General features: G+C 37.4%; 2 protein-coding genes across 3 annotated transcripts in view; one reads left to right on the forward strand and one right to left on the reverse strand.

Moving 5' to 3' along the window:
* LOC110793770 (protein NLP6) overlaps nucleotides 1-19,931 on the forward strand; it is a 32,181-nt gene extending 12,250 nt beyond the window's left edge. For both annotated transcript variants that reach the window (XM_021998665.2, XM_021998666.2), the window contains exon 9: nucleotides 19,442-19,931. The gene's annotated coding sequence lies outside the window, so the exon portion shown is untranslated. The remainder of the gene's footprint in view (nucleotides 1-19,441) is intronic.
* Nucleotides 9,277-9,953, reverse strand: LOC130463288 (uncharacterized mitochondrial protein AtMg00810-like). The gene is made up of 3 exons (XM_056832377.1): nucleotides 9,776-9,953; nucleotides 9,505-9,666; nucleotides 9,277-9,398 (listed from the first exon to the last, which is right to left on the reverse strand). The coding sequence occupies exons 1-3, from the start codon at nucleotides 9,951-9,953 to the stop codon at nucleotides 9,277-9,279; spliced, it is 462 nt and encodes a 153-aa protein (XP_056688355.1).
* Nucleotides 19,932-23,737: the final 3,806 nt, after the last annotated feature.

Raw genomic sequence — 23,737 nt, forward strand, 5'->3', positions numbered from 1 at the left:
AGTTTTAGGAGTGTTTAAACTTCTTTATTTAGAAAATAAATACTTAGAAAAAATCTGATTTTTATTAAGCAGGAATAGATATTAATTTTGACAAAATAATTTCCTTTAAAACTTTGATTCCAGAATTTTGATAAATAGGCCAAGTAATGTTGAGTTCCCGTGTTTCTTGTATACCTTTTTGCACATTAATATTTTTACATAAAATCTAAGAGAAATAAACTACCTAGATATTTGTGTTTTCCCTTTCTTGGAGCTTACAACTCATAAGCTTCAATTGTTCCAGCTCTGGAACAGTGACGAGTTCCTTTTAGTAGCTAGGGGAACTCTAGGATAGAAACTGCAATTGTCTTTGTGTATTTGAGGATCACATGATTGCAGGTGGATTTGTTTCTATTTTGTTGACCCTTGGTGCTTTAGCCTTTACTGTATCCAACCCAGGAACTCCAGCAGCTATTCCTAGTTCCTCATAGGAACTCGACCATTTAACTGTCAACACTTAACAATATCAATCAGGAAGTTTGCAGTGTGTATCATCAACCAAAACCAGGAACAACGATATTCCCCCTTTTTGGTGATGACAACACTTGCAAACTTTTACAACCAGAGATTAATCAATACTAGGAGCAATTTCAGTTTCTAATTTTGTAACTACAAACAATGAAAAAAAAAATAAAAAATTTAGAAGAAAGACAAAAAAACTTAAAAAAAACTTACAGAGGAGAACCACAAGATTTGAAGTCAGGAACTAGGTTTGATTATCCACCTTGGAAGTTTGCAACATATTTCCCCCTGTTGGCATTGACAAAAAGTATAGCACGAAATATAGAGATTCCAAACACAGTGCCCCACGATCAACGTTTGGCAAGTCAAGCTAGTCTCAAAGTATTGGAAGTAATCACACCACAAAATAACAGGAAGCAATATCCAAGAAACTAGTAAAATAGTAGATACCAACCAAAGCAAGTCTTAAAAGTTTTGAAAACAACAGAAAAGAAAGGTCCACCCGAGTTTAGTTATACAAAACAACAAAAAGAAATTGTTCCATAGGCATAAAATAAAGATAGGTAGAATGGGATTTAGGCTTGAGATGGGGAACCAGATGCAGCTGTTTCTTCAACAATTGTTTCCTCGACAGCTTCCAGGTTGTCAATCTTTGAAAGAATGGCTGCTCGAGTTTCATTTGCATGATCAGAGTAGTGTTGAAGGTTGGCTTGAAGAGTCTTCACAACTTCAACCAAGGAACCCACATGTGCCTGTAGTTGACTAATCATGTGATCAGTTCCCTTCTGCAGTTCCACCAGGTGAGATACAGTAGCTTTGAGTTCCATGATGTGTTGATCCTTGGAACTCTTTGAAAACCCAGCAAACCCCGAAGAACTACCATATTTTGAAGCAGGTGCCTGAGCTGGAGGAACTGGTCGAGCCAAGGATTGCCTCGAAGTGGTGTTGGCTTTGTTCCTCAGCTTGACTGCTTGAACCAATTCCTCTTTCTTGATAGGAACAACAGCCTCAATCTCAGGTTCCTCTGTATCATCCTGTTCCACCTGTTCCAATTTGTCAACCTCTACTTCTTTCTCCCCTGTGATATCCATGTACAATGGTCCCTTCTTCTTATTCTCCCTACTAGCTACTCTCATATTCTTCCTTTTTCCAGTCTGTGCAACAGCCTTTTTTCTTGGGGAGGAGTGAGGAACTCGAGAGAGTTTAACTCTCAAGGGGGTGAGTTCCTCATCCTCCTCTTCTTCTTTCTTCTCCTCCTTACCACATCTAATGACTTTTCCTTCAACCACTTTTAGTTTTAACAGGGTGAGCATCTCGGATTGAACTATTTGAGTGGATTTTAGGGGTATGGTGGCATATTTGCTTAGATCAACCGAGAAACTCTCAAAGATTGAGGTGAGTAGTGAGGAATAGGGTATTTTGTATTTTGGGATGCAGGTGGAGAGGTGTTTGATCATGATAGCCGAAAAGTTAATTGGAATTTTTCGTTCAAGACAGTACATTAGGCATGCATCAGAAAGACTTGCAATGTTCCTCTTTTGGGTGCGAGGAACTATGCCTCTCCAAACAATATTAAACAAGAGTTTTTGTAAAGGAGAAAAGGAGTTTGTTGTGTGGATGTAGAGATTTTACAGTCCCCCCCAATTGACCCAACAATGTCATTCTCGCTGACAGTTCCTATAGTCACCTTAACTTGACCTTTAACCCAGTCATCAAATCCTGAATTGGGAGTTCCAAACAGTTTCTCCAAATACACAGCATCAAATTCAATTTTAGTTCCATTGACCACGCTGGAACACACATTATCAACACACGAATTTTTTTTGCAAAACTCTTTCATTGCACCAGGAATTAAAGGGGATTTAGCATAAACACTCAACAAGCTTACCCATTTTTGTTGCTCGAGAAGTTCAGTCAATTCGTTGAATTTTATAGCCTCACACCAAGTCGAGTTAATTGCGAACCCTTCCACCAAGTTGCTCTCTTTTGCCGTTAGTTTTGCCGGGCTGTTTCCTTCCCCCTGAGTTCGAGGACTCTCCGGTGCTTCCTCGATCTCCTCGATCTTATCGCCGGAATCCTCAACACGGCGTTTTTTGGTTTTTCTGGTGGGTGATTGAGGATTAGGGTTTGGGGTGGTCATTTCCTCATCGGAGTTGACGTGTTCCCCTTGAGTGAGTGCAAGAGCTGGGGTGTGCATCTGAAGGGGAATTGAGGATTGCATGGGTGAGGTGTCCATGGGAACTGGGGAAGATGGGTTTCTTTTGCGTTTGAGGTTGGTGAGATCGGTGTTGTGACTGGTGAGTACCATGGTGGAGTCGTTTTTATAGATGGGTGGTTTGATGGTGGCAGAGGAGAAGACGTGTGAGAGAGGTGAAAAATGTGGAGATGGGGAGTGAATGGGGGAGATGAGGGGTTCCTTCTATTTAATGCCAATGGGAACCGAGGAAATACTTTGAATTGGGTGACCATGTTTTTAAATTTGAAAATCAGTTTTAAATTCAAGGGAAAAAATTTAAATAAAAAAAATAAAAAATAAAAAACGTTTAACAGACTTGCTTAAATATTGTATCTTGTATTTCTAATTTTAAGGATAATAGATTACCGATCATATTTGTTGCGTAAGTAGATCGTCTACGATGGAAAGCTTCAACTGTGTTTGCACGCGTAAAGTTGTGTTCGTAATAATCTATATGTACCACAGTTTTTGTCTTTACCTTGGAGGAACTTCAATTGCAAATTACCTTAGTTTGATCATCCCGAGTTCCATCCTCATTTTCTCGTGTTTCTCCCTGTTTAAAGGCTTAGTCAAAATGTCAGCAATTTGGTGATCAGTTTGGCAAAAATCTAATTTAATTAAACCTTTCTCAATATTATCTTTAAGGAAATGGTGTCTAATGTGGATGTGTTTGACCCGGGAATGATGAACCGGATCTTTTGAAATACAAATAGCACTAGTGTTATCACAATAGATAGGAACACAATCATAGATAATACCAAAATCTCTTAACTGTTGTTTTATCCATAGTATTTGTGAGCAACAAGCTGCAGCAGCTACGTACTCAGCTTCAGCTGTGGATAGAGCAACAGTGTTCTGTTTCTTGGAACCCCAAGAAACCATGCATGGACCTAGGAACTGTACCATACCTGATGTGCTTTTTCTATTTACCAAGTCACCTGCATAATCAGCATCAGCATATCCTTTTAACTCGAATGATCCACTTCTTGGATAGAATAGGCATAGGTCATTAGTTCCTTTGAGATATCTTAGTATTCTTTTTACAGTAGTTAAGTGGGACTCCTTTGGATTAGATTGAAACCTTGCACATAGTCCTACACTAAAAGAAATGTCAGGTCTACTAGCAGTTAAGTATAGTAGTGATCCAATCATACCTCTATATTTTGTTTGATTCACACTTTTCCCATTTGGATCAGTGTCTAATCTGGTAGCTGTTCCCATGGGAGTGTGATTTACTTTGGCTGATTCTAGCTCGTATTTCTTTAGGAGTTCCTTCACATACTTTTGTTGGTGGATCATGATACCTTCCTCAGTTTGTTTGATTTGCAAACCAAGGAAAAAGTTGAGTTCCCCCATCATGCTCATTTCAAATTCACTGCTCACCAGGTTTGCAAAATCCTTGCACAAGATCTCATTAGTTGCTCCAAATAATATATCATCAACATAGATTTGAACTACTAACAAATCAGTTCCTCTAGATTTTAGAAATAAAGTTTTGTCTATTCTACCTCTTTTAAAATCATTTTGTAGGAGGAACTTTGATAATCTCTCAAACCAAGATATAGGGGTTTGTTTTAGTCCATAGAGAGCCGTATCTAATTTGTAAATATGATTTGGAAATTTGGGATTTTCAAAGCCAGGAGGTTGTTCCACATAGACATCTTCTTCTAAAAAACCATTTAAGAAAGCACATTTAACATCCATTTGATAAAGTTTAAAATCTATAAAGGCAGCAAAGGCAATTAGAATTCTAATGGCTTCTAATCTAGCAACAGGAGCAAAAGTTTCTTCGAAGTCTATACCTTCTTGTTGGTTATATCCTGTGACCACTAACCTTGCCTTGTTCCTTATGATTGTTGCATGTTCATCTTTCTTGTTCCGGAACACCCATTTCAGTCCTATCACTTTCTGGTTCTTTGGTTTGGGTTCCAAGTGCCACACTTTGTTTCTTTTGAATTCATTCAGTTCTTCTTGCATGGGTATGATCCAGTCAGCATCTTCCAAAGCCACTGTGTGATTTCTTGGTTCAAATATGGAGAGGAACGCGTGAAGTGCACAGAAGTTCCTGAGTTGTGACCTTGTCTGAGTTCCTTTTCTAATGTCACTCATAATGAGTTCCATTGGATGAGAACTTTGGTGTTTCGAAGGTCTGGGTTGAAACTGAGCTGCTGGAGTTGTAGCAATTCCCTCAGTTCCTTCTGTGACCTGAGTTCCTTGTTGATCAGTGTAGAGCTCCTCAGGTTCAGGTGCTGCTTCTGTTTCCTCTAGAGCTGGATCTTCTTGGATTTCTTCGTGTTCCTCTTACACTGGAACTTCTTGGTTCTGTTGAACAGTTCCTTTGGCTGTTTGTCTAGTTGGTTGGAACTCCTCATCATTGTCTGCAGTACGAGACAAACCAATTTCGTAATGTTCTTGTTCCTGTACTATATCAGATTTGTTAGATTCATCAAATAATATATGTACACTTTCCTCAACGCACATAGACCTTTTGTTATAGACTCTGTAAGCTTTGCTATTTAGAGCGTATCCTAGGAACACTGCCTCATCGCTTCTTTCATCAAACTTCCCCAAGTTCCTTTTGCCATTATTGTGAACAAAACATTTACTACCAAAAGCTCTAAAGTAAGAGATGTTGGGTTTTATACCTTTTAACAGTTCATAGGGGGTTTTGTTTAAGATTGCTCGAATCATAACTCTATTTACAATATAACAAGCTGTATTGACTGCTTCAGCCCAGAAGTTCCTAGGCAAGGAACTGGCTATTAACATGGTTCTTGCCATGTCCTCTAAGGTTCTATTTTTTCTCTCAACAACATTTTGTTGTGGAGTTCTGGGAGCTGAGAAATTGTGGTCCATACCTTGTTCCTTGCAGTATTCATCGAATTTGTAATTTTTGAATTCTGTTCCATGATCAGATCTTATGTGGATTAGTTGATGACCTGTAGTTTTCTGGATTTTCTTTGAAAATGCAACAAACTCATCAAACGTTTTATCTTTGCTTGTTAGAAATATGACCCAAGTAAAGCGAGAATAATCATCAACAATAACTAGAACATATTATTTTCCACTTCTACTTTGGATTCGCATTGGTCCACACAAGTCCATATGGATCAGTTCCAAAGGTTTTGTTGTGCTTACCAATTTCTTAGGCTTAAAGGAACTTCGTACATGCTTGCCTTTTGCACATGCATCACAGACTTTATCATTTAAGAACTTGATTGAGGGGAGTCCTCGAACCAGTTCCTTTGATCTTAATTTGTCAAGCAGTGAGAAACTAGCATGTCCAAACCTCCTGTGCCATAGTAGGGGATCTTCTTCAATGGCACTGAGGCAGGTTAAATTGTTCCTGGGAACTGTATTGAGATCCACAGAATATGTGTTCCCTTTACGAGTTCCTTCCAAAATAACCTTCCCAGTGTTATTATTAATGATTTGACAATTTTCAGAAGTAAAACTTACAGAGTTTCCTTTGTCACAAAATTGAGAAATGCTTAGTAAACTGTGCATTAAACCCTCGACAAAAAATACATTTTCAATGGCATGGGAACTTGACCTTCCAACCTTTCCAATTCCAACAATTTCTCCTTTCAGACTTCTTAACCCACTTTTGCCTTACATAATTTATGTTTCTTTGATCCTGTTCCTTCATCTTAGAACAATCAGTATTTACATGACTTCCACTTCCACAAGATAGAACAATCAGTATTTACATGACTTCCACTTCCACAAGAGAAACAGACTTTCACACTTGGGAGTTCCACATACTTTTTCTTATGACTAGTTTTATGGTTAAAACCTAAACCTTCTGTTCTCTTAGATTGAGTGTTCTCAATCCACTTAGGAGGAACTTTAAGTGGTTGTTTCTGTGCCCTGGCCATGGCTAGTTCCCTTTCTAGTTTCTCTTTCTGTTCCTTTATGGTGATCAGATCTTTGTTTAATCTTTCTAGGTCGACATTAAAAACTCCCATGTTAATCTCCAAGGATTTTGTAGGGTCTAAACTTAGATTAAACATCTTATATTGACTGAGTTGCACTTATAGAAGGATGTTTTCATTTCTAACTTTCTCGAATGACTCATTAATGGTGGTATTTCTATCTAGCAATTCAAAGAACCTGACTTGAACATCAGATCTAATATTGTTCAGATAATTTATGTGGTCTTTACTGAGTTCCAAGGCTCTATCACTTTGCGCTTTTAGCATACTTAGCTTTTTGTAATCATCTATAGTTTCAAGTAATAGTTCAATTAGTTTTGACTTTGAAAGACATTGAAGAGTGGAGGAACTTACTTCTTCTGATGGAACTCGTTCAGTTCCATCTGTTCTTGCCATGAGGCAAAGATTTGCAGTTTCTTCATTCTCATCGTCTTCTGAGTCTGTTGCTTCGCCCCATGCAGCTATCATAGCCTTCTTGAAGTTTGGCCTGTTGAAGGTGGAATTGTTGTAGCGTTCCTTGACCTGTTCCTTTCCTTTTCCTCTGGCTTTGTCGTTTTCCCACAGAGGGCATTCACGAATTTGATGATCAGTTTCTCCGCATTTGGAGCAACCTTGCTCAGTTTTGGAACTAGTAATTTTCTTAGCAAAGTTCCTTCCTTTCTGGTTCCCTGGTTTGAAGTTCCTGTAGAGCTTTCTCATTCTTCTAACCAGCATGGCAGCCTCTTCTTCATCTGGCTCAGATTCGTCGAGTTCCTCAGCTTTTAGAGCAAGTTCTCGGTTTCTAGAGCTCTCAGGAACAACAGCTCCAAGATGCAATTCATGTGTCATCAAGGAACCAACAAGTTGTTCAATGTTGAACTTGGTAAAGTCCTTGGTCTCAAACAGTGCAGTGACCTTTGTTCTCCAACGATCATCTTGTGGCATGCTCCTTAGTATTTTTCTTACCTGTTCATCTGTGGGAATGATTCTACCAAGAGAAACTAATTCATTGGTTATGTTAGTAAATCTAGTGAACATTTCTTGAATAGTTTCTTTTGGAAGCATTTCAAATCTTTCATATTTAGACATCAAAAGGTCAATTTTGGAACGCTTAACTTCATTAGTTCCTTCGTGGGTTACTTGTAGTAATTCCCAAATCTGTTTTGCGTTCTTGCACCCCATGACCCTATTGTGTTCATGGGGTCCAAGTCCGCAATGCAAGATTTTGACAGCCATAACATTCATCTCATATTTATCGAAGTCTTCTTTGGAGAATTCAGACATTGGTTTAGGAACTACCTCGTTTTCAACATTGGTCTTTGTTACCTCAAAGTCTCCAACTTCAATTACACGCCAAACTTGGTAATTTTCCGCTTTGATGAATATCTCCATTATGTTCTTCCAGTATGAGTAGAACTTGCCATTGAACATAGATGGCCTTTGCGTGGAGTAGCCTTCTTCCAATTTCTCTTGTGAGCTCATACTATCAGGAACTTGACTCAAACAGGGTTCCCTGTGTTTTTAGTGAGTACTGGCTCTGATACCAATTGATATTCCAGTAGGAACACACACAAGAGGGGTGGTGAATTGTAATTGGAACTTTGATAAAGTTTCTTGCGGAACTTAGAAAATTATAAAGGATCTGAGAATAGGAAAGACAGAAATGACAATTGTGAAAACTTCTTGACACTAATCAAGAAGAGAATTCCTTTTTATTATGGCAATGCCTCGATTACAATAACACTCTAACACAAGTTCCTCTCAAACTTGTGTTCCTCACAGTAATCTACTCAGATTACAACTCTTTCTTCTTTTCTTTCTCTCAAACTTAAACTCTAAGTCTAAACAGGATAACTCTATCCTCTCTAATCAGAAAATACAATTCGTGTTTAGAAAACCTCTAGATATTAATAATTCTTTTGTATATAAGGAACTTAGGAACTCTGAATTGACTAGGACACAAACTGCTTTTAGAAAATCTTTGATAATACGTTTTTAGGAAAGCAAAAACTCTTAGAATGTTTGTGTATTTTTCCAGAAAATATATTTGCCCTTTTATAGAGTTTTATCCTTAGGGTTTGTTTCCTTCAAAGACTTAACTGCCAACTAACATAATCTTAGGTTTCCACGTCCCTTGACTTGAGGAACAAGGGAAGACCACTTCTCCCTTAACTTCCTCAATCACTGGTCGTGGTTTAGACTAAGTCAATCTCCTCAGTTTTCCTTCAAAACAGTTTGTAAATTTATCAAAATAATAGGAGAAGTTTTAGGAGTGTTTAAACTGCTTTATTTAGGAAATAAATACTTAGAAAAATCAGATTTTTATTAAGCAGGAATAGATATTAATTTTGACAAAATAATTTCCTTTAAAACTTTGATTCCGGAATTTTGATAAATATGCCAAGTAATGTTGAGTTCCCGTGTTACTTGTATACCTTTTTGCACATTAATATTTTTACATAAAATCTAAGAGAAATAAACTACCTAGATATTTATGTTTTCCCTTTCTTGGAGCTTACAACTCAGAAGCTTCAATTGTTCCATCTCTGGAACAGTGACGAGTTCCTTTTAGTAGCTAGGGGAACTCCAGTATAGAAACTGCAATTGTCTTTGTGTATTTGAGGATCACATGATTGCAGGTGGATTTGTTTCTATTTTGTTGACCCTTGGTGCTTTAGCCTTTACTGTATCCAACCCAGGAACTCCAGCAGCTATTCCTAGTTCCTCATAGGAACTCGACCATTTAACTGTCAACACTTAACAATATCAATCAGGAAGTTTGCAGTGTGTATCATCAACCAAAACCAGGAACAACACAAGAGACGGGTGATTGGCCAAGAAACACTAGCCAACATGTGAGAGAGCGACGAGTAATAGGGCATGCAGCCCAATCAGAATCATACCATCCTGCTAGGGACAGGTCGATATCGACACGTAGAAGGATCCCTTGGCCCTGTGTACCCTTCAAGTAGCGAACAACTCGTAGCGCAACTTCCCAATGTTCAATGCGAGGGGCTTGCATAAATTGAGACAATATAATAGGCCAAATCCAGACGAGTGACCGCGAGATATATCAAACGGCCAACAAGGCGTCGGTAAGCCTTTGAGTCCGTGAGTAACTCACCGTCTGCAAGCCTAAGTCTGTGGTTATGCTCAATGGGAAACCCACATGGCTTAGCACATAACAACCCTGGCTTAGAAATAATATCAAGAGTATACTTTCGTTGACACAAGAACAATCCGGAGGAGCTACGGGGAACTTCAATGCCCAAAAAATATTTGAGATAACCAAGAACCTTCATCTTAAAACAATCACTAAGATAAGCTTTGAACGTATTAATCACAACGGAATCATTCAAGAGATAATGAGATCATCAACATAGACAAGAACATTAAGTTGAGTGACGCCTTTGCTGAAAGTGAAAAGAGAGTAATCGGAATATGATTGCAAGAAATCGTACCCTTTCAATGTCGTGACCAATTTCGCGAACCAACACCTAGGAGCCTGTTTCAGACTATACAAAGATTTGCGCAGTCGACAGATTAGTTTCGGATCTGAACTCTCAAATCCGGGAGGGAGCTTCATATATACTTCTTCCTCGAGATCACCATGCAAGAACACATTATGCACGTTCATCTGATGAAGCTCCCAATTTTTGGAAGCTGCAATAGCAAGAAAAGCACGAACAATAGTCATTTTTGCAACTGGCGCAAAAGTTTTGTTGTAATCAATACCTTCTTGTTGATGGTTTCCTAAAACGACTAATCTGGACTTTAGTCGTTCAATATCACCACTTGAAAAATATTTGGTGCGAAATACCCATTGACTACCCAAAGCACGTTTACCTGGAGGGAGAGGCTCCAAAGTCCACGTGCCATTATCTTCCAAGGCTTGTATTTCTTCCTGCATTGATTTTCTCCAAGCACCACTTTGCATTGCCTCCTTGATGGATTTTGGGTCCTTACAAGATATAATAGCTGCAAGGAACTTACGATAATTTACAGAAAAATTTTCACAATTAATATAGTGTGCTAAGGGATATGGAGTACCTGATGAGTCACTTGGAGACGGAGTGGGTTAGACGAACTTTGAGCAAAAACTGTATGTGTCACAAAATCTCGCATTAGAACTAATGGAAATTTATCACGACACCCACGACCCATATGATTTTCGGCCTGACCCACTGCAGGGGAAGCGTGTGGGCTTGAGACAAGAGACGGATCTGGCGAGGCCTGATCAGATGAGGAAGATGGCGTGTAGGCCTGCTAAGGGGTCCGACCTGCTAAGAGAGGAGAGGGGTGCTCTTCGTGGGCCTGTGCCTCTGCAATAGGCTCATTAGTGTCATTTGTAATGGGCTCATTATTTTCATTAGCAATGGCTGAGTTCAGTGGATCAACATGTTCATTATCCACGCAATCAGCCTGCTCATTATTTGCAATACCATCCCCAATTTCAACACAATCTCCAATATCTCCGAAATCTTTGTGAATCTCAATATTGTTATCAAAATGATTACCTATCACAATATTTACATCATCAGGACTATGAAACGGAAACACTTCTTCAAAAAATTTCACATCTGGGGAAACGAAGAATTCCTTTGTATCAAGATCGAATAATTTCCACCCTTTTTTACCAAACGGATACCCAAAAACACACATTTTCTACTACGACTCTCAAACTTGTCACCATTGGTTTTTTTTTAATTATGAGCGAAAGCCAAACACCCGAAGGTACGAATGACGTCAAATAAAGGTGGTTTGTTAAACAGGATGTCAAAAGGGGTTTTATTATGCAACAAAGGAGAGGGTGTACGATTGATTAAATCTGCAGCTGCTAGAACACATTCACCCCAAAAATAAATAGGAAATTTAGCTTGAAATCTTAATGCTTTACCAACATTCAAAGTGTGTTTATGTTTCCTCTCTACCCTCCCATTTGTTGTGGGGTACCTACACAAGAAGTTTGGAATAAAATTCCCGGGCTTTAAAATAATCAAACAAGCAGTTAAATTTCGTGCCATAATCACTCTGAACAACCTTTATTTGCCGAGAAAATTATCTTTCATTCATATCAATAAAAGACATGAACATGTGAAAACTTCTGTTTTATTAAGCAATAAATAAATCCACACGGCACGAGAATAATCATCCACAATTGTCAAAAAATAACTAGCTCCAAAAGAAGAAACATGTCTGTAAGAACCCCATAAATCACAATGTATTTTCTTAGAAATCCGAGTCGCCTTATTCTCACTTAAATTAAATTTGTCCTAGGGTGTTTTGCACGAAAGAAGACCTCACATGCTTTTTTTAAACTGCCCTGAAAGCTACAAAGAGGAGGAAGCAACTTCACCACTTTCTCTGAAGGATGCCCCATCCATTTGTGCCACAAATCCAAATCCGATGTTGATTCAGCCACAGACACATGTTGCACCGATTCAGTTTTTCCAAAGTAATAAAGTCCTTCTCTCCTAATTCTCGTAGAAATCACCTCCTTCGTTTGGTCCTGTATAGCACACATATAAGAATCAAATTGGACAATACATTGTAAATTATCATTAAGTTGCGAGACAGAAAGTAAATTGCAACTAAATTGAGGGACATAAAGAACATGAGTTAGCGTGATTTTGTCCGACAACCGCACACTTCCTTCCAACGTTGCAACTTAAATCTCGCCGTTGTAAGCCAACTGGACATTCAAAATCATGAGTGTCAAACAACCACTCCCGTTTCCCAGTAACATGATTTGATGCCCCGATATCGGTTATCCATAAATTATCATCAAACTTACCATTTAAGCGGCCATCCAAAACCTTTACATTACCGAATAAACCTACAAGCACCTTCCATTGTTCGCTGGAAAATAATATGGAGCCACAACCTTTATTCGAGCTGTTGCTACCTACGACACTGCTGCCAGCTACAGCTGCATTAGCCCAAGTATTCCCGCGGCCATGACTAGCCCCAGATTACCTAGTTCCCTTTGCTGCACCTCCATCAAAACGGGCAGCATCGTGCCAAGTATCCGGATAACCAACTAGCTCGTAGCACTTGCTAACATCATGGCATGTCTTTTTGCAATGAGTGTAGACCAAGTTTTCCCAACATGAAGAAGCCTCATGTCCAATTTTCATGCATTGGGTGCACACAGGACGGTCAGTTCTACCACGTCCCCGTCCCATGCTTACGTGAACCGAAAAACCAACCACATCAATCATTTTTACATCTTGCTCGTTCTTATCCGTGCGCACATGTTCGTCTTGAGTTACCAATTGATATGCACGGTCAAGAGAAGGTAGAGGATCTTGGGACATGATGTTAGTGCGCAAAGTAGCATAATAATCAGAATACAAGCCCATTAAAAGCTCATGTAATTTAGATTGTGCACGACGAACTTCATGAATACCACCTGCAGTGCACTTGGAACAACATGAACAAGAAATCAAAGGTTCGTGAATATCAAGAGCCTCCCACAAAGCATTTAGCTTGCCATAATAAATAGACACTGACATGGTTTTAGTCTGCTCACACTTAGCTATAGAGGACTTTAATTGTTGTATCCTAGGACCGTTTGTGGTTGCAAATCTCTGTTTTAAGGGATCCCATAACCGTTTTGCCTCCCTAAAATTTGAGATGTTGGACTTTACCTCAGGTTCAATGGTGTTAATAATCCGCGAAACGCGCATAGCATTTATGGCTGTCCAATCTGAGGAAGTGCATGGAGGTGAAGGTTCGGTGATGGTGACATTCAAGCGCTTAAAGTGCTATTTGGACGTCCATGGCCCAATCATCATAGTTGTGAAGGTTAAGTCTTGTGGGTGTTATGAAGTCACCTAGTCTGTCTTGCCATCCGAGAAAAAAAGGTGAATTTGGTTCGATTTTTTATGGAGGAGGGGGCAGCGCTTCATTGCTGGGCATGGGTGAGTAGGTTTTTGAGCTTTAATTCTCCGATACCATGAGAAATATATTTTAGGCTTTGAATTGCTTGCCCATATTATTGATACTGTGAAGTATATATATTACGTAGGGGTGCCTAGATTAGGAAACAATCCTACTCTCACAATATATTCTCATAATATATTCCCATAATATTTTCCATACTTATCTTAACAAATGAGTAATTGTTATTCTACGAGACATCAACTTGATGATATACTCTTTTAGAGAAAATATTTCTAAATCAATTAAGCACAAAGACTTCGTAGTTTAAGCTTAATTGATTTCTTTTCGGATGTTCCATTTTACTCTAGCTACGCAAATATGCTTGTGGAACATGCTTTCCACATATTCACATCTCTATGTTAGAAACATAGTATAGAGTGTAGGATTTGACATAGCAGAACAAGTGAAATCTTAGTATGAGAAGCATGTGCACATGTGAAAGATGTACACCGCTTTTGGAACTCAACAACATATATCAGTGCAGCTACCTCTCAAAAAATATATATGTCTTTGTTTTTTTTTCAAGGCAACAAGCTTAGCACGAAAAATCCGTGCAACCAACTCCGGCCTGTTTTACGCCTTTTCACCTGGTGCCAATTCTTATCTGATTGTTGGCCAATTAGGATTGCATGTCACCGTTATATACAAATCAAACTCACCAAAGCGTTGTACAAGTGTTATTGCATTTAGATAACGTTGCTTCATATCATGAGTCCCTCGAGGAAAGATGGTGGAAAAATGACCCTCTGCCCTACACTGGATGCTCTTGTCTCACCACCTTCAAAAGTATCTACTATATACCTTGATACAACTTAGCCGTTATATGTGTCGGGTTCTTCCAGAAAAAAACCAAACACGGGTTCTCGAGCTTTACATGCATATCAACAATGTACTGCAGGAGCAATCGACAAGCCCTTACAAGAAAACTCTCAGCTTGGATCTAGAACTTGCATGCATAGTATTCTTTATAACAAATATGTCTTTCTCAGTTCTTTTCAGCAACAACTATAAGCATATGCAGGAAAAGGTTTTAACGTATAAAAGGGAAGGTAAAAAAAAAAAAAAACTTTGAGGTCGCAGTGCCACCCACAACCACCACGTGGAAACAGAAGTGGTTAGGACTATGCACCATTCCAAGTTCGGACAGGCCTGTCCGGACCGAAACAAGAACTGACCTGATCCGAAATCTACAAATTTGTGTGTCCGAGACCGGTCCAAACCGTTTCCGATTTTGACCGATAGACCTATTTGCTCTTATTTTTTAAAATATATATTTTATTCCCTGCTTCCTCTATGCCAAACTTCACATCTTTTTTACGCAAAATAGACGAACATATATTATTGTCCGTAGCCTGAAACATGTCGATTAAAAAAGGGGCATCTACTCCAAAAACTTACATCTCACCTATATACAACAAAAGGAAAACTACTACCCTGATCTACCAAAATATACTAAAAGATGCTGCTAACCAGTCCTAGCCAAAAAAACTACATTATATCTTGGTCCATGCATGCTAGAGACTGAGTAACGTCCCAACGTCTACGTTGCACTTCCCTTAGTTTCGTTATCAGGTTCCACACTTCACATCATTCACCAAAAATAACAAAATTCAAATTTACGAAACAAAATAAAAATAAAAAATAATAAAGGAAATAGAATGGGAAATGAAAAGATCTATAGATATGTCATGATGAAGCCCCCGTTCTTTCGAGATCTATATATACATTGGCGATGGCCGGAGCATGGACAAGGCGACGAGAGGAAGATGCCAGGAAGCATTTGATGGGACAAAGTATACATTGATTTGTGGTGTGAGTAACTAACTAGAGTAACATAAGATTCTATTGAGGAAAGATAGAGAGGAGATAGAAAGAAGGGGAATGAGAGAGGAAGGGGAAAGGAGATCTAAAATTAGGAGAGAAAAGAAAAGGGACGGGAGTTAGGGAGTAGTAGAGGCTATCGATATCAGGTTGTACAACATGGGAAGTTGGAGCAAATTAAAGTGTTGACTCTTCCCAATAATTTGTACGAGTATACCCCTGTTTTCTTTGTCCGATGTCCAGATCGGAATCCACCGGTCCCGACTGGATCGAACAATTACGGGCCGGTTCGGGACCGGATTCAGGTTCGAGTCCAATTATGCACACCCTAGAAGTGGTACTGCAATATTTGTAATCTAGGAATCACTGTTTAGTCATGGAGATGGATCAACCCTCATTTAATTGATGAATCCTTTAATTATTTCTCTTATATCCAAACGCGTGCCAAAAAATATCAACATGCGGATCCTACACCTACTTGCACCTTGCTCATCCTGTAAGTGGATTAAAACACAAATACTGTATTAAATAACAAAAGGCAAAACTAAAAAACCATAAAAAACAAAAGCGAAAAGAACATAAAACAAAAGAAAAAGTAAGGAAAATTAAAAAGGAACGCACAAAAAAAAAGGGATCAAGATAATTTATTTTCTATCTTCTCAATAAACAACAAAAAGAACACGAAACGAAATAACAACAAACCAGACTTGAAAGAACAAGACAATTATTAAAACTAAAATAGAAAAAAGGAACAAAAACTTTTACTTTCTCTCTCCTCAATAAATAGAGAAAAAAATGTGTTGAAATTGAAAAATAACCAAGAAAAGAACAACAGAGTAAACTTAAAAAAACTATTTAGGCCCCATTCTATTGGACTTATTTTGACTGAACTTATTATCTGAACTTATCTGAACTGGTCCGAACTTAACTGAATTTATTTTATCTGAAAAAAACTTATTTTGTTTGAACTAAACTTATATTTGTGTGACAATGCCTGGAAAAACTTTTTTTTTGATGAACTTAGATTATCTGAACTTATCTGAACTGAACTGAACGTAACTTATTTTGTCTGAAATAAGTCAAAATAAGTCGAACATACAGTACCTTAGACACAAAAAAGAGTAGTTTACTTTCTCTTTCCTCACTAAATAGTTTATCAACTTCTTGAAATTCAAACAACTGATTTCATAAAACATGAAAAAATCAATAAATTATCCAAATACAAATTTGTCACCAATTCTTTTAAAATATACCTTCTACACTCGAACAAATTCATCAACAAAAAAAAAAAAATCTTTATAATCTTGATCCATTGAACTTGAATTTTGAAAAATTTGCCATTTTTCCAGTATGGAGAGAAAAGGTTAGTATTTTCTTTTAGTTTCTCTTTAATTTTTTTTAAAAGGTTAAATCATAACGTAGTGAATATTTCAGAGTACGTAATAGATATGTTCTTTAGAATTTGTTTAATACTTATGTTCTTTTAATGATGCCATATTTAAGGGTGCAAACGAGTCGAGTCGAGTCGAGCCAAGTACTACCTTGTTCATGTTTATGTTCATTTAATTTAGGTGAGCTCGACCCCAAGCCTGAACTTACAACCTATCTCTTAAGAGATGTAGTATTCGTGAATGTTTCGTTTATTAATCGAGTCGAGTTCATAAACTAGTTGTTTTTTTTTATAAAGAATGAGTTTTGCGCTTTAGAATTTAACCATTAGAAAATATAATTATATTTAGACTGTGCACTAATTTAGCTATTTAAAATCAAAAATATTTTTATTCTATGATATATTTTTTGGATGTTAAAGTCAAAATACGATATTTATCCATAATAAAACAATTATGTATGGAAAATTTGATTATGAACATAAATAGACGAGCTTGTTCATTAACATAAATAAACGAGTTGTTAGTGAACATAAATGAACGAGCATACTTATGTTTATGTTCAAGTTCGTTCATTAAACGAGTTCTAAAAGTTGTTCAAGCTCGACTCATCTATACCTCTATACCTAGTATTTAAAAAGGAAAACCACATTTGATTAGATAACATGTGTCAACACATTTGATTAGATGACACGTGTCATCCATTCTTTCCTCTAACAATTTTCTTTTTATTTTATTTTTTCTTTGTTGTTTGATATATTATACAACTCCAATTGCCTGTTTCACTCCATCTTCCTCATACAATCTATTCATTCAATATTCTTCACTTCATCTTCCCGATTAACAATCGATATTAATACACTATTAATTTATGTATTCTTTGAACTTTCAAAATTTACCTCTATTTAAATCATAATTCACTCTAAAATCACAACCTCAATAAAATTAGAATTTAAAAAGATAGACTAAATAATCACTGTACAACCGCCCATTCTTTAAACGGGCTCAAAAGCTAATTTATTAAATAAACGAACATACACGAGCTTTAACCAGGGTCGAGTAGCCTATTGAAAGTCTCGTCTCATTTGCACTCTATAGCTGCTCCTTTCTCTATATGACTCCGTTAATTGTTTCTTGGTATATAATCAATATCCTTCCAAGACTCATTGAGAGACATGTGAAACGGAGATGGCACGACACCTCCTATGTGTCACGTCACTCCTCTATAGGCTGTAGCTCTTGATATATTGCAAACATGCATTGAAATGAAGTAGAAGTCAACAAGATTATAACAATATTGATATCTTGCATATCTATACTACTATATTAAAAGTTGTCGCGAAAAAAGTATATGTGCCATTTCATCTACTCAACAAGATTATGTGATGTTATTGACAACCAGAAGTCAATACAATAAGATTTGAACACAAGACCTCAAGTATGTAGAATAACTCTCATTACCATCTTAACCAACCACTAATTATTGTTTATCCATACACAATAATTTATAAATACATATTAACATTGAGTCTAAAACAACTAAATCTATATGTTACCTTTTATTTCTAATGGACTATACTGGAATTAAAATAACAATTAAAACATTGAGAAAACCATGAATTAAACATCATATCATAAGTCTCATAAGCATTAAATATAGAAATGTCATGCATATATCTAATGTGGTGTGTATTAATTTGAAGTATATAGTTCGATTAGAAAATAATTAAACAAATTGTAAGATGAGCTAATTGAAACATGGCATGATAAATGACATAGTCTACATGTTTAGTTAATGAAGTTAATGAATCTTTTCAAATATATGGGCTACATGTATTTGGTCAAATATTGAGTTGAAGAAGAATCTCGAATTTTATTTATTTAAGGAAGCAATGGGGGCATCGCCAGACTATGTAAAAAAAGGGGGGAGGGGGGGGGGGGGGGGGGGGCATCACCCGGGCCATACGTTAGTAATATATTAAAAAGAGTCTCTAGTCTATACTAATATTTGGAACATGATGATTTACATGGCACATGTCATCCTCCCCTTTTTCTTTATTTTTTGTCTAATTTTTAGAACCATATGACACCTTTTCCTCTCTCAGCAAGGCTTTTCATTCACTTTTATTAAGTAGCATTCCAATTTCAATTGAACCATTTATTTTAAATTCCATTCTCGTCTTCTATTCTTGTTTATACATTATGATTTTTCATTCTTCACTCATTTGTTACATGAAAAATTGATTTTTTTTAATTAATTAATAAATTCGTGCATCGCACAGGTTAAAAACTAGTACTCTCTAATCACTAGAACATACCACGTCATCTTCTTAGCAAATAATATGTACCACATATAACATACATCAAAAATTTCTTCCAATAAGATCCGAACTTGGGACATGTCAAACAAAAAATTAATATCTTACCACCTGAGCAAACAATTAGATATGATCTTTATTGCACATAAATACATATAATTTGGAATATCCAACTGTATAATATACTATATACATCAACTTTTTACACAATGTATACCACAAAATATGATGTTCAACGTAGTAACCTGGGGCAACGCCCGGGCCAAACACCAGTATAAATTGAAATTGAGTGATGCCTGATATGTAAACTGTATGCAGGGAGTATATCCATTTGCTACAAGGAAGATGGCAACTGACGAGTCAAGAAGCAGACTTCGCGGTCGTGTAGGCATGGAAGAAAATGAATCTGATACTCTAATAGGGAGAAATGTCGTTGTCATCTTATAATATAAAGCTAATTGTGCAAGCGGCCTAGTAGTGTGCTAAAACCAATGGCTCTTTCACTTTTGCTTTAGCAATATTCTATGTCACTGGTTTGTAAAGATTTTATTAGCCCTTGGGAAATCTTGTCTTTAATTATGAATATGAAGTAGCTGAAAGCCTTTCAACCAAAAAAAACAAACAAAAAAGTGCAGGCAGTTAGGAATATATCAACGAAAAACAAGAAATGGAGGAAAGTGTTTTCGTTGTACTACAAAATGTAAGGATTTTGAAATTGCAAGGAGTCTCTTTAGCACTGTATGGAAATGTAATAAATAAATACATGAGTACCCGTGGTACATGTAAAATGTTACCTGAATTTTCTTCTCAACTTGAAGCTTCCTACAAGACTAAAATACTTTATACGTAGGAGTACACTCACAATTCTTACCACTAGAACTTAAATATACAACGACTATACAAACTTACAATCACAAGTTCTAATAAATTATGACAATGGAGCACTCTTCATAAAACACAACAATATAGAGAAACTAATAACTTAACGACAGTACCCACAACAAGACCAATATTATAACATAAAGCTATCTGCAGAGCTATGTTGGAATTTAAAGATGGAAAAGCGCTCAAAACCTGCCTGCCAGATTTTGGAAAACCGGCAGGTTTTCCCAAAACCTGTCTGCCAGGTTTTCCAAAACCGGCAGGTTTCGAGCGTGAGTTGAAAAACGGACTTAAAAGGCGTTTTTTGAAGTGCACCGAAAACCGGCCGGTTTTGGGAAACCGGCAGGTTTCGAGATCGGTTCTTAGTGTTGTCCGTTTTTTATCTTCTCTTTGGATTCCTCTTTTATGATAACCTTTTAAGTATGATTTATGGACAATTATCATTCTGATTATGATGATTAAGTTGGTCCATTATTTCTCTTGATTATGGGGGTTATAAACCCCTCATTATCATGGATTTAATTGGTGATTCAATACCATTGGATTCTTTTGAGTCCTTTGGTTTCTTTGGGCTGTTTTGTATTCTCCACTAATCCTATAAATACATGCTTCATTTCTTGATTTGTTTACAGAAAAAACATTCTCTTATCATCTCCTTTTCTTCCTCTCTTTTGGGCATAAGTTCTAGTATCTCCATCTCACACCCAAGAGTGCCATTGTGTGTTGAGAGTTGTGTAAACCTTAGGGAACGAATCGGTGAATACAATTGTGCACCCCGGTTGCACCGAATCTCGTTTTCAAGGCAGTGGTTTGGTTACCACGACACAACAAGTTCGGTAAGTCTTACTTTCTTGTTCTTCATTTTAGCCTTGAAAACACTTATAATACAACAATTTGAAAACGAGATATTATGTCTATTGTTATGGCTAACTCTATGATGAACAAGACCCTTCCCGACCTCTCTAAGTTTGAGCCTCTTGATGGAAAGAACTACAAGAGATGGTCACAAAAATTATTGATCTTTTTTGAGCAATTTGAAATAGATTATGTGCTCTATGAGGATGTGATTGAAGCAATTGAAGCAAGCAAGGCGGTAGCACCGGATCCCTCCCTTTCGGCGGAAGATGTCAAGAAGGCGGCCGAAGCATTGTCCAAGAAGGAGAAAGGCAACAAACTTGTTCGGGCTCACATTCTCCATCATGTGAATGGAATCTTGTTTGACCTCCTCATCACCAATCGGTCAAGCAAGTCCATTTGGGACACCTTGCAAAAGAAGTATGGAGCCGATGATGCCGGTAAGAAAAAGTATGTTGTTGGTAAGTGGATCAATTTCAAGATGACGGATGACAAGTCCATCATGGATCAAGTCCATGATTACGAGAACATCGTCACCGACATCTTGGGTGAAGGTATGAAGATGTGTGAAACTCTCCAAGCCAATGTACTCTTGGAGAAATTTCCACCATCATGGAATGACTACCGCAATTCTTTGAAGCACAAGAAGAAGGACATGAACCTTCAAGAACTCATTGGTCATATGAGGACCGAAGAGGCTAACCGCCTCAAGGATAAGTTTGAATCCATTTCTTTGAATTCTTCTAAAGCTAATTTGGTTGAATCTAGTGCTCATATGGCTAAAAACAGGTTCAAAGGGAAGAAGAAAAATCATTCAACCAAAGGAAACTTCACTAACAAACCACAAGATTCAAAAGACCAAAGGAGCTTGCTATGTGTGTGGAAAGATAGGACACAAAGCCTATCAATGTGATCACCGCCACAAGAGCAGCTCCAATGGTGCCTCCCAAGCCAACCTTGTTGAAAAGAATGAGGTGATAGCCGCGGTGGTGGTTGAAGCCAACTTGGTGGAGAACAAGGTGGAATGGATCTTGGATACGGGAGCATCAAGACACTTTTGTGCTAACAAGGCTATCATGACAGACTTTGAGGATGCTAGCGATGGAAACCATGTTTACATGGGAAATAGTAGCACCGCCGGGGTTCTTGGAAAAGGGAAGGTCCACCTTAAACTCACTTCGGGAAAAACTTTGTTTTTGAATAATGTCTTGTATGTTCCCTCCCTAAGGAGGAATCTTGTTTCGGGTGCCCTTCTCAACAAAGCCGGCCTAAAACTTGTCTTTGAGGCGGACAAGATTGTTATCTCTAAGAATGGAGACTTTGTTGGGAAAGGTTACCTTAGTGAAGGCTTGTTTGTGTTGAATGTTTTGAACAATAATGAAAGTACTTCTTCTTTTGCTTACGTCATTGAGTCTATGGATGTTTGGCACAATCGATTAGGACATTTAAATGTTTCTTACATGAAAAAGTTAAAAGACATGAACTTCATTTCTTTTGATAAAATTGACAAAGGCTCTAAATGTCCTATTTGTGTTGAGGCCAAACATACTAAGAAACCTTTTAAATAAGTGACAACGAGAAGTACTAAATTGTTAGAGTTGATTCACTCGGATTTAGCGGACTTTAAAAATTGCACTACTAGTAGAGGTGGGAAAAATTACTACATAACTTTTGTTGATGATTTTTCAAGGTTTACTAAAGTTTATCTTTTGAAAACTAAGGATGAGGCCGAAAGTGCATTTTTAAAGTATAAAGCCGAGGTTGAAAATCAACTTGACCTTAAAATTAAAAGAGTTAGAACCGATAGAGGTGGTGAATATGGAAAATGGTCTTTAAAAGAATTTTGTGAAACCAATGGAATTATCCATGAGCTAAGTTCTCCTTACACCCCACAACAAAATGGTATTGCCGAAAGGAAAAACAAATCTTTAAAAGAGACTATGAACGCCATGCTTCTAAGTTCCGGATTATCCAACAACATGTGGGGGGAGGCGGTTTTATCCGCTTGTTATGTTCTCAATAGAGTGCCCCATTAGAAGTTGGATAAGACACCCTATGAGCTTTGGAAGGGTTATAGTCCTAACATGAGTATTTTGAAAGTGTGGGGGTGCTTAGCCAAGGTTGCTTTTCCAGATTTTAAGAAAACCACCATTGGGTCTAAAACTTTTGATTGTGTGTTCATTGGTTATGCTCATAATAGTGCCGCATATAGATTCATGCTTTTGAGTGATCATTCTATTTGTGAATCTAGGGATGCAGTTTTCTTTGAGCATATTTTTCCGTTGAAATCCTCTTTGTCTTCTCATGTGCATGAGTCAAGTGTTGATGTGCCTTTGGATGTTTCTTTGCCTAGTCCTAGTGTTCCTCCTCCTCCCACTATAGTGGAAGAAGCCCAACCTAGGAAGAGTAAGAGGCTTAGAGTAGAGACTACCTTTGGACCGGATTTCTTGACCGTTTTTCTTGTAGAAGACTTTGATGTGGATTATTTGAGTGAAATTGTTGTTTCTTTGTTTCTCTTAGAAGAAGACCCAAAGACTTATAATGAAGCTATGAAATCCATAGATGTTAGTTTTTGGAAAGGGGCCATTAAAAGTGAATTAGATTCAATCATGTCTAATCATACTTGGGACTTATGTGATTTGCCTAAGGGGTCTAAACCCATAAGTAATAAATGGATCTTTACTAAGAAGAAGAAACCCGATGGCTCTATTGATAAGTTTAAGGCTAGACTTGTTATTAGAGGTTTCACTCAAAAAGAGGGAATTGACTTTTTTGATACCTACTCACCTGTGACTAAGATTGCCACCATTAGGACTTTGGTTGCTTTAGCGGCAATTCATGACTTAGTGGTCCATCAAATGGATGTTAAAACGGCCT

Source organism: Spinacia oleracea, chromosome 6 (genome assembly GCF_020520425.1).
Source record: "Spinacia oleracea cultivar Varoflay chromosome 6, BTI_SOV_V1, whole genome shotgun sequence".
NCBI lineage: Eukaryota > Viridiplantae > Streptophyta > Magnoliopsida > Caryophyllales > Amaranthaceae > Spinacia > Spinacia oleracea.